Source organism: Erinaceus europaeus, chromosome 18 (genome assembly GCF_950295315.1).
Source record: "Erinaceus europaeus chromosome 18, mEriEur2.1, whole genome shotgun sequence".
NCBI lineage: Eukaryota > Metazoa > Chordata > Mammalia > Eulipotyphla > Erinaceidae > Erinaceus > Erinaceus europaeus.
The window spans coordinates 46876911-46889293 of record NC_080179.1 but is presented as its reverse complement, the minus strand read 5'-3'; the positions used below and the strand labels follow the sequence as shown (position 1 = coordinate 46889293).

General features: G+C 41.8%; 1 protein-coding gene across 2 annotated transcripts in view; it reads right to left on the bottom strand.

The window, feature by feature from the left end:
- CCDC93 (coiled-coil domain containing 93) overlaps positions 1–12383 on the bottom strand; it is an 89004-nt gene that overhangs the window by 18117 nt on the left and 58504 nt on the right. For both annotated transcript variants that reach the window (XM_060178013.1, XM_060178014.1), the window contains 4 exons: positions 5060–5141; positions 4093–4164; positions 812–865; positions 519–581 (listed from right to left, as the gene is read on the bottom strand). In XM_060178013.1, the coding sequence (XP_060033996.1) occupies positions 519–581; positions 812–865; positions 4093–4164; positions 5060–5141 (271 nt within the window). The remainder of the gene's footprint in view (positions 1–518; positions 582–811; positions 866–4092; positions 4165–5059; positions 5142–12383) is intronic.

Here is a 12383-nt window from a genome sequence, read left to right as displayed (position 1 = left end):
ACAGCAAAAATGGGCACTTAGTTTTAGTGGAAAACTCTGGGCAAATACTTAACCAAGATGAGTCCATTTCTTCCTAACAAAAGTGAGGCAGGGGCTGAAAGGTAAGGACTTGGGTTTAAACCCCTGGGCCCCCCCTGCAGCAGGGAAGCTTCACAAATGGTGAAGCAGCAGTGCAGAACTCTCTCTCTCCCTCCCTTTCATCCCTTTGGAATTTCTCCCTATCTATATCCAAATAAATAAATTTTAAAAAGAAAGAAAATGAGGCTAGTATCTCCTGTTCACCTGGATAAGGATCAAATCAAACATGATGATCTTGAAAGTAGCATATTGATATGGGACATTGTTGTCAACCTCTTGAACCATTGAGTTACATACTTAAAATAGAAGACTGTTGTCTTCTATTTTAAGTATTTAGCATTGTCCTTTAGCTCCCAGGACTGTGGCTTTCTGTTCTGTTCTAGGACACTCACACCTAGTGAGATGTATTCATGTACTATTTTCTTATTAATTTTACTCACCTGTAATAAACGAATCTTGTAAAGTTTCTCTTTCTCCGTATTATACCGCCTGTCTAGGTCTTCCTAAAATTGAAGAAGAACACAATTATCTGGAAGCAGGAAATTTTCATTCTATTATGAAGTCTTTTAAGATTGAATATTTTTATATTCCCCTACCCTTAGGCCAAGACTCTTTTGCTTGTTTGTTTTAACAAATGGCCAAGTTTATGGCACAGGTCTTCTCTGAAATCCTTGGTCCCTTTTCACGTCACCCCCAGGGGATAGTCACAGTCCTGAGAATGGAATGTACTTACATTATGAGTCATAACAGAAGTTACGGCATCATGGGGCTCTCCACTGGAGGGGACCTGAAACAATAAAAAGTAATCAACACTTATACTGAGTTTCTCTTGAAATGAGATAGAAGCTGACAGATGGAGAATTGGGGGTGGGGAGGAGATAGCATAATGGTCATGCAAAGAGATTCTCATGCCTGAGGCATGAAATCCCAGGTTCAATCACCTGCACCACCATAAGCCAGAGCTGAGCAGGGCTCTGGTTAAAAAAAAAATTGGGGTGAGGATGCCTGACAGTTTGTTACCTATACCGTGTCTGAATAGAAAAAAAAAAAAAAAAGGGACTAAGTCACAGTATTTTAAAGCCACATAATAAAAAACCCAGATTTTAAGTTCTTATATTGAGCCATTTGTTCACTAGCAAGCTAAAATAGTGACTGTACTTGACTGAGTGACGATCCCTCTATCAAGATGTCTTTCTTTAAAAAGAGTTTCTTTTACCTAGTGAGAACTATGGTGGCTATAGGGGGGCACAGAGGGGGTATAGAACTTGGGTGGAGAAGCAACTACAGAAGCCAGACCCTCTACCTTCTGCAACCCACAACGACCCTGGGTCCATGCTCCCAGAGGGATAGAGAATGGGAAAGCTACCATGGGAGGGAGTGGGTTATGGGGATCGGGTGGTGGGAATTGTGTGGAGTTGTACCCCTCTTACCTTATGCTTTTGTTCACTAATCCTTTCTTAAATAAAAAATTAAAAAAAAAAAAAAAAGAACTTGGGTGGAGGGTGCAGCGACTTAACACTTTATGTGGGTCTGAAAATATATTCTTGAAATCTCATCATTTTGTAAAATACTCAAATCACTAATAAAGGGGGGAAGGGAAAGTATGATTACTAAAAAAAGAATTATGCTCTTGACATGTACAATTTGTGCAAACTTAGATCTGCCCAGGTTCAACATTATAGAATTTTTTTTTAAGGCAGGCTCTGTGGTACCAGCTTAGAACACTGCATAGGCAGACTCTGATACACTTTCCTGCCAGTCACACAAGTATGAGAGTCTCCAGGTCTGGTTGAAATAACACAACCCTATCAAGTCGCCTCCAGAGCCTGTGCACAGCATTCAGCTCAGTGAGAGTGCAGTCCCTGGTGGAGGGGACAGGGGCACATGGCTGGCTGGCTGGTTCTCAGAGTCTCTCTCACAAAGCCTCACACATCCCATCTCCTTAGAGGGGGAATATGCAAATAAGTTGTGAGTCATATCCTGCACCATTTCCCAAGCAGAGGGCATCTCTCAGGAAACAAGCTTTGAATAATGCCTGAGAAGGGAAAACAAAAACACAGTGGTACTTACAAACTTATTTAGTAAAAGATCAAAAGACATTTTTTTTCTATCCTTATTTATTTATTTTGCAACCAGGGTTATCACTAGAGGTCAGTGGCACAGAGGAAGGGAGAGGGAGACAGATATAAATATAGAGGAGAGATGGCTTGAGAAATTTCTTCCTTGTGGGTGCTCCTATGTGGTGGCCCGGGGTTCAAATCCAGGTCTTTGTACTTGCTAACACGTGTATTCTAGGTGAGCCAGCTGCCGGTTCATATCCCTACGCTTTCATTTCACGCTTCAAGAAAACCCACATTTGGTTGTATTGTTAAATGGGAATCTGGGGAATGTTATGCATGTACAAACTATTGTATTTACTGTTGAATGTAAAACATTAATTCCCCAATAAAGAAATAAATTATTAAAAAAAAAAAAGAAAACCCACATTCGTTCATTGGGTGACGATGCCCTTTGTCCAGAGCCAGCTGGTCAGGTGTCCCCTGTTTTAAACGACTGAACTGGCTGGAGTGCAAACGACTGAACTGGACTGCAAATCTGAGTCCAAAATCGAGCTCCTGTTGCTGCCTGTGGCACGTGTCCAGGCAGGAGTAAGAGGTGAAATGAGTAAAGAGTGCAGTGTATGGGGGGTTGGGCGGTGGCGCAGTGGGTTAAGCGCACGTGGCGCAAAGCACAGGGACCGGCATAAGGATCCCGGTTCGAGCCCCCGGCTCCCCACCTGCAGGGGAGTCGCTTCACAGGCGGTGAGGCAGGTCTGCAGGTGTCTATCTTTCTCTCCCCCTCTCTCTCTGTCTTCCCCTCCTCTCTCCATTTCTCTCTGTCCTATCCAATAACAAAGCAACGTCAACAATGGCAATAATAACCACAACGAGGCTGCAACAACTAGGGCAACAAAAAGGGGGAAAAATGGCCTCCAGGAGCGGTGGATTCATGGTGCAGGCAACGAGCCCAGCAATAACCCTGGAGGAACAAAAAAAAAAAAAAAAGAGTGCAGTGTATGGTACAACGGAGCGCAGGGGGAGAGGGTATAAAATACGTACCAGAATAGACTGACGTGCCACCAGCTTAAACAGCCCCCAGAGACACTTCCCATAAATGAGGGGGAGGCTGGAGTTGAAATCGGGGTGCTGCTGCTTACACGCATTATGATTTTTATTTCTTTTATATTTATTTCTTTTCCCTTTTGTTGTTCTTGTTGTTGTTTAATATTTATTTTATTTATTTATTCCCTTTTGTTGTCATTGTTGTTTTATTGTTGTAGTTTTTATTGTTGTTGTTGTTGTTGGATAGGACAGAGAGAAATGGAGAGAGGAGGAGAAGACAGAGAGGGGGAGAGAAAGATAGACACCTGCAGACCTGCTTCACTGCCTGTGAAGCGACTCCCCTGCAGGTGGGGAGCCGGGGTTCGAACTGGGATCCTTATGCCGGTCCTTGTGCTTTGCGCCACCTGCGCTTAACCCGCTGCGCTACAGCCCGACTCCCCTTCTTGTTGTTTTTTATTGTTGTTGTAGTTATTATTGTTGCTGTTGATGTTGTCATTGTTAGACAGGACAGAGAGAAATGGAGAGAGGAGGGGAAGACAGAGAGGGGAAGAGAAAGACAGACACCTGCTCCAATGCCTGTGAAGCGACTCCCTAGCAGGTGGGGAGCTGGGGGCTCGAACCGGGATCATATTCCGGTCCTTGCACATGGAGCCACGTGCTCTTAACCCACTGAGCTACTGCCCGACTCCCTTCCATTATAGTTTTTTATCTACCAGAAAAGAAAGAACGGGACAAGAACATTTAAGAATGCCGCATGGCGAAGCATTTAAAACTGTGTGCGGTAAAGCAAGGGGCCAGTCCTGTTTAGCATCAGTGTCTTTGCTGGCTAGTCCTTTAGAAATCTTCTTCTGGTGTAAGTTCTAACAATTCTTAGTGGTTTTAAGGGCTCCCCCCCACCCCCCAGGGCCTTTACCTTTTCATCTCTGCCAGATTCTTGCTCAGCTCTCAGGTTTTCAATTTCCTGCTGCAGTCGTGCCATCTCCTCCTTTAAAAGTGACAGGGACATTAAAAAAACTTGGACAAGCTAGTCATGATATCCAGTTACTTATCTTGATCCATAATCTAGATTTCATATTTTGAAGACTTATGCTAGGATAAAAATCCAATAGGGACTAGCTCCCCTGACCCTTAATTCATGAGCTGGAAGTTTTTTTGTTTTTTTTTTTAACCAGGCCATAGGCAGCTGTCCCTCAGTCAGAAACACTTTCCATTCTGAAGGGCAGGTCAGACATGCAAGAATAACTAGGCCTGTGCTATGACAGCTCCTTAAAGCCCACCCACAGCTGGTGTTCTCTCTTTCATCTCTTGACAGGTTTTCCCACCCTTCCTGGGACTCTCCAGTCTGGGCCCACCAAGTTCTTCCTCATCTGTCTTGGAAAGGGCCAGCTTCCAAATGGCCCTGCTGCCAGAGTGGGTTCTCTTCCACGGGGTTCACATACTGCACTCATCATGCCACCATTAAACCACACATCCCCAGATGGCAGGGTCTAGGGTCTTTCTTTCTTCCTTGCCTACAGGGTTATTGCTTGGGCTAGGGTTTTTTTTTTTTTTTTTTTTTTGATAGCCCTAGTTTACATGATGCTATTCTTTTCTAATTCTCTAAGAATTTAAAATAATTTATAAATTAGAGACACTTTGCTAGAATGTGCTCTCAGTTTGGAAGTCTGGCACACACAGCTACGAATCTCATTACTTCTGGTATCTGAGCAGAGACCAGGCCCAGTGCTCTTTCCACTTTATACAACTGACACATAACTGCTTGATGAGCCTACTTTTTCGACTGCATCTAGACATGCTGCCAGCATAGAAGAATGGGAGGTAAAGCAAGAGCTCTCACAAAAGGCCTGCTTTAACCTCTGCAGACACAAAGCAACACTCACCCGGCAATGTGCTTTAAACTCCTGTTCCTGACTTTTCAGATTTTCATTCATGGCCACAAGTGCTCTCAAGTTTTGTAGGATACTAAAGAGAAAAGACCAGACACAACATAAGGCAAGTCACTGTGATTCTGTGAATCACAAAAATGGTTAATGATATTGTCTATGCTCCAAGTGAGTGACTGGTATGTCCAGCGTTCTTGGAGTTCATTCAAGTTCCTGCATTTGACATTTTAATTCTAGCTTTTGTAATGTTTACTGTGACCTGACAGACTTGGATCAATGAGCAGTAGTGCTAGTTAAAAGGTAGAGATTACCATTTGTGGAGAAAGCAATGGGCATTACTCCTCAGAGACAAAGAACATTAAGAGCGTTCCATATCACCCTTTTACTTTCCTTTGTTTTTCCAAGAATCCTTAATAGATTTTTTTTTAATTTAATTTAATTTTTTTTATTTTTATTTATTTATTTATTTATTATTTATTTCCTTTGTTGCCCTTGTTTTATTGTTGTAGTTATTATTGTTGTTGTCATTGTTGCATAGGACAGAGAGAAATGGAGAGAGGAGGGGAAGACAGAGAGTAGGAGAGAAAGATAGACACCTGCAGACCTGCTTCACCGCCTGTGAAGCGACTCCCCTGCAGGTGGGGAGCCAGGGCTCGAACCGGGATCCTTAATGCCGGTCCTTGTGCTTTGCGCCACCTGCGCTTAACCCGCTGCGCTACAGCCCGACTCCCCCTTAATAGATTTTTAACCATTTTCATTTCCATTCCGAAAGGAAAAGAAGCTGTTCAGGGTCACTGGAAGCACTAGTTTGTCAAGTAGTTTGTTGGTACAGTATGCCAAAAATGTCTATCCAGTCCAGAAGTGCTCAGTGTCTGAAACATGTTATGATTCACAATCTCATTCACATGAGTAACACTTAGGAGATTTTCCTACCTAAATAGTTAGTTGATTATAAAAAACAAAACAAAACAAAACCTACCTCCCCAGAGCCCTAGCCCACTAGGGAAAGATAGTATGGAGCCACCCACCAATGCCCATGTCCAGTGGAGAAGCAATTACAGAAGCCAGAACTCCCACCTTCTTCACCCCATAAAGAATTTTGGTTCATACTCCCAGAGGGATAAAGAAGAGAGAAGCTTGGGGGCCGGGCAGTAATGGCGTCAAACAGAAGAACTGGCACACGGATCTGGGTTCAAGCCCCGGCTCCCCGCCTGCAGGGGTGTTGCTTCACAAGTGGTGAAGCAGGTCTGCAGGTGTCTATCTTTCTCTCCCCTTCCTCTCTCAAATTTTCTCTGTCCTATCCAACAACAACAGCAATAATAACAAGGTCAACAACAACAACAAAAAGGGAAATATGGCCTCTAAGAGCAGTGGATTCATAGTATAGGAACTGAGCACCAGTGATAACCCTGGAAGAGAAAAAAAAAATAGGGAAGCTTCCAATGGAGGGAATGGGAACAGAGCTCTGGTGGTAGGAACTATATGGAATTATACCCCTGTTATCTGACAGTCTTGTTAAACCATTACTAAGTCACTAATAAATTTAAAAAAAAGGTCAAATATGAATGCCTGAAAAATAATGTATATAATTTGAGCCCCCAGCTCCCCACCTGTGGGGGGGGTTGCTTCACAGGCAGTGAAACAGGTCTGCAGGTGTCTTTCTCTTCCCCTCTGTCTTCCCCTCCTCTCTCCATTTCTCTCTGTCCTGCCCAACAACGACGACATCAATAACAATGATAATTACAACAATAAAAAACAACAAGAACAACAAAAGGGAGATCGCTTTCTCTCCTCTCCTCTCCTCTCCTCTCCCGGATCAACTAGGAATACTAGAGGAGACCACCCGGACCAAAACAGGACAGGACTAGAATGACCACAGGAACCCAGTAAATCACCCGTGAGTACAAACACGGGTGGCTGGTGACAGAGAGGAGAGAGGGGCCTAAGGAGAGATTAAGTGGCTGCTTAGTTCGACAGTTTGTCAGTGGAGACACCACCTCCAGTCTGCTCCACAACAAGGGGACAGCTGAAGGGAGGAGGAGGCTCCCCAGAGACTCACCAAGTACAACTCTGAGTCTCCATTGCTACTGCCCTCAGAGTCTGGAGCAGCAACAGGGAGGGACACCAGGGTACAGAGATCTGACCGGGAAACTCAGGAGAAGACCTATGCCTCTCGGTGGCATAGCTGAGGGGCTGTGAAAGTCTCTTTGCATAACCACTGGAGTATCTCTGCCACACCCTGCTTTATCTCTTGGTCAGGAGTCAGTGATTAAGCCAAGAAGCCTATTGATAGTTTAAAAGCCCTCAGGCTCCCATAGCCTACAGGGGAAAAAAAAAAGGCTTTTACACCACTGAACTCCAACTCAGGGATTGAAAAAACTGTTAACTTATATAAAATGGTTAAAACAACAAGAAAAAATATTGGAGACTCGAACCAGGACAAGAGTCCAGCTAAAAGTCCTCCAGAGGGTGAAGCACAAAACAACGAGTTCAACATCCAAACATTAGCTAAGGAAATAATAACAGGAGTGAGTAAAGAATTTGAAAAAATTGTAATCAGAAATGCAGGAACAACAAATGAGAATATGGAAGAAAATTCTAATTATCTCATGGTTATTAGAGAGCTGAAAGCTGAAATCGCTGAGCTAAGAAGGCAACTAACTGAACAAGCTAAAACAGTATCAGAGCAGGGCAACAAAATAGATGAACTCCAGAAAGCAGTAGAGGGCAGAGAGAATAGAATCAATGAGGCTGAAGACAGAATTAGCAAGATTGAGGATGAATTAGAGACAACTAAAAAAGAAGTAAGAGATCTCAAAAAGAGATTAAGAGATGCTGAAAACAACAACAGAGTCCTATGGGATGACTTCAAAAGAAACAATATACACATTATTGGCTTACCAGAGGAAGAAAGAGAAGGGGAGGAAGAAAGCGTTCTCCAGGCCATAATAGCTGAAAATTTCTCTAGTCTAGACAACACCAAAGACATAAAGATTCAAGAAGCCCAGAGGGTCCCAAACAGAATTAACCCAGACCTAAAGACACCAAGACATGTCATACTTAGATTGGAAAGGAATAAGGATAAAGAAAGGATCCTCAAGGCTGCAAGAGAAAAACAAAGAGTCACCTACAAAGGAAAACCCATAAGATTAGCAGCAGACTTCTCCATACAAACACTACAGGCCAGAAGAGAATGGCAAGATATCTATCGAGTGCTCAATGAGAAAGACTTTCAGCCAAGAATACTATATCCTGCTAGATTGTCATTCAGACTAGATGGAAGCATCAAAACCTTCTCAGACAAGCAACAGTTGAAGGAAGCAACCATCACCAAGCGTGCCTTGAAAGAATTTCTGAAAGGTCTCCTATAAACAACCAGACCACCACAAATAGAACATATATCAAAACACTCTAAAACTCTACAAGAATGGCGTTAAAATATCTTCAATCTTTGATATCAATAAATGTCAATGGCCTGAATTCACCTATTAAAAGACACAGAGTAGGAAGATGGATTAGAAAACACAACCCAACAATATGTTGTCTACAGGAAACTCACCTAACGCAACAAGACAAACACAGACTTAAAGTGAAAGGATGGAAAACTATCATTCAAGCCAATGGCCCACAAAAAAGGGCAGGAACAGCTATTCTCATATCTGACATGATAGACTTTAAAATAGATAAGATTAAAAAAGATAGGAATGGACACTACTTACTGCTCAGAGGATCAGTCAATCAAGAGGACTTAACAATTATTAATATCTATGCACCCAATGAGAAGCCATCTAAATACATCAAACTTCTACTGAAAGAGCTACAGCAATATATTAACAGTAACACAATCATAGTAGGGGACTTCAACACCCCACTATCTCAACTTGACAGATCATCCAGGCAGAAAATCAATAAAGACATAAGGGAGCTAAATGAAGAGATAGATAAACTAGAACTATTGGACATTTTCAGAGTCATTCATCCCAAGAAACTGGAATACACATTTTACTCAAATCCACATGGATCATTCTCAAGGATAGACCATATGTTAGGCCACAAAGACAGCATCAGCCTATTCAAGAGCACTGAAATCATCCCAAGCATCTTCTCAGACCATAGTGGAATTAAACTAACACTTAACAATCAACAAAAGATTAGAAACAGTGCCAAAATGTGGAAGCTCAACAGTACACTTCTTAACAACTTCTGGGTCAAAGAGGAAATCAAGGAAGAAATCAAAATGTTTCGAGAGTTCAATGAAAATGAAGACACAAGCTATCAAAATATTTGGGACACAGCTAAAGCAGTCCTAAGAGGGAAGTTCATAGCTATACAAGCACACATTAGGAAACAAGAAAAGGCACAAATAAACAGCCTGATTGCACATCTTAAAGACCTAGAAGAAGAACAACAAAGGAATCCTAAAGCAACCAGAAGGACAGAAATTACTAAAGTTAAGGCAGAAATAAATAACATTGAGAATAGGAAAACCATACAAAAGATCAATGAAAGTAAATGTTGGTTCTTCGAAAGAGTAAACAAAATCGACAAACCTTTAGCCAGACTCACAAAACAAAGGAGAAGACCCAAATAAATTGGATAGTAAATGAAAGAGGAGAAATCACAACAGACACTGCAGAAATTCAACATATCATGCGAGGCTTCTATGAACAACTATATGCCACCAAGCTAGAGAACCTGCAAGAAATGAATGATTTCCTAGATACCTACCAACTTCCAAAACTAAGTAAAGAGGAAGTGGATAACATGAACAGGCCCATCACAGCTAATGAAATTGAAACAGTTATCAAAAATCTTCCCAAAAATAAAAGTCCTGGACCAGATGGTTTTACAAATGAATTCTACAAAACTTTCAAAGAAGAACTAATACCTCTACTTTTAAAAGTCTTCCAGAAGATTGAAGACACTGGAATACTCCCTGCCAGCTTCTATGAAGCCAACATCACCCTGATACCAAAAGCAGACAGGGACACAACCAAAAAAGAAAACTACAGACCAATATCTCTAATGAACATAGATGCGAAAATATTGAACAAAATTCTAGCCAACCGGATACAGCAGTATATCAAAAAAATTGTTAATCATGACCAAGTGGGGTTTATCCCAGGCATGCAAGGTTGGTTTAATATACGTAAATCAATCAATGTGATCCACCACATCAACAAAAGCAAGACCAAAAACCACATGGTCATATCAATAGATGCAGAGAAAGCCTTTGACAAAATACAACATCCCTTTATGATCAAAACACTACAAAAAATAGGAATAGATGGAAAATTCCTGAAGATAGTGGAGTCTATATATAGCAAACCTACAGCCAACATCATACTCAATGGTGAAAAACTGGAAGCATTTCCACTCAGATCAGGTACTAGACAGGGCTGCCCACTATCACCATTACTATTCAACATAGTGTTGGAAGTTCTTGCCATAGCAATCAGGCAGGAGCAAGGAATTAAAGGAATACAGATTGGAAGAGAAGAAGTCAAACTCTCCTTATTTGCAGATGACATGATAGTATACATGGAAAAACCTAAGGAATCTAGCAAGAAGCTTTTGGAAATCATCAGGCAATACAGTAATGTGTCAGGCTATAAAATTAACATTCAAAAGTCAGTGGCATTCCTCTATGCAAACACTAAGTTAGAAGAAATTGAAATCCAGAAATCAGTTCCTTTTTCTATAGCAACAAAAACAATAAAATATCTAGGAATAAACCTAACCAAAGAAGTGAAAGACTTGTATACTGAAAATTATGAGTCACTACTCAAAGAAATTGAAAAAGACACAAAGAAGTAGAAAGATATTCCATGCTCATGGGTTGGAAGAATTAACATCATCAAAATGAATATATTACCCAGAGCCATCTACAAATTTAATGCTATCCCCTGTTGTTAAAATTTCCGGAGGCTCTTGCCGGGCGGGTTAGCTTCACGGGCAGGTAACAGAGACGTGGAGACAACGGCTGGGCAGGGAAGCTGTATTTCTTTATTCAAGAACAACGATTCATAAACTAAGACAAACTAATAACCAAACAGAACTCTGCTGTCTCTTTGCGGCGGCACAAGCACTCTCTCTTACTCTGGAACTCTGCCACTCTCCAACTCTGGCACTCTGGAACTCTCGTACTTGAGAGCCCTCTGAAACTCTGGCACACTGGAACTCTCTCTTACTCTGTAACCCTGAAACTCTCGAACTCGAACTCTCGTACTCAGGAACTCTGGCACTCTCCAACTCAGGAACCCTCTCCTGGGGTTCCTTGGGGCGGGGCCAAGCAGGCCCACGAAATTAACAGGACTGATCCAATTCTCTTGGGGGGGGGGGGGCTAGAACAAACCAATGTAAAGCATAAGACAATCCCCATCAAGATCCCAAGCACATTTTTTAGGAGAATAGAACAAATGCTACAAATGTTTATCTGGAACCAGAAAAGACCTAGAATTGCCAAAACAATCTTGAGAAAAAAGAACAGAACCGGAGGCATCACACTGCCAGATCTCAAACTATATTATAGGGCCACTGTCATCAAAACTGCTTGGTACTGGAACATGAACAGACACACTGACCAGTGGAATAGAATTGAGAGCCCAGAAATGAGGCCCCACACCTATGGACATCTAATCTTTGACAAAGGGGCCCAGACTATTACACGGGGAAAGCAGACTCTCTTCAACAAATGGTGTTGGAAACAATGGGTTGAAACATGCAGAAGAATGAAGCTGAATCACTGTATTTCACCAAATACAAAAGTAAATTCCAAGTGGATCAAGGACTTGGATGTTAGACCACAAACTATCAGATACTTAGAGGAAAATATTGGAAGAACTTTTTTCCGCATAAATTTTAAAGACATTTTCAATGAAACGAATCCAATTACAAGGAAGACTAAGGCAAGTATAAACCTATGGGACTACATCAAATTAAAAAGCTTCTTCACAGCAAAAGAAACCACTACCCAAATCAAGAGACCCCTCACAGAATGGGAGAAGATCTTTACATGCCATACATCAGATAAGAGTTTAATAACCAACATATATAAAGAGCTTACCAGACTCAACAACAAGACAACAAATAACCCCATCCAAAAATGGGGGGAGGAATTGGACAGAATATTCACCACAGAAGAGATCCAAAAGGCCAAGAAACACATGAAAAAATGCTCCAAGTCTCTGATTGTCAGAGAAATGCAAATCAAGACAACAATGAGATATCACTTCACTCCTGTGAGAATGTCACACATCAGAAAAGGCAACAGCAGCAAATGCTGGAGAGGATGTGGGGTCAAAGGAACCCTCCTGCACTG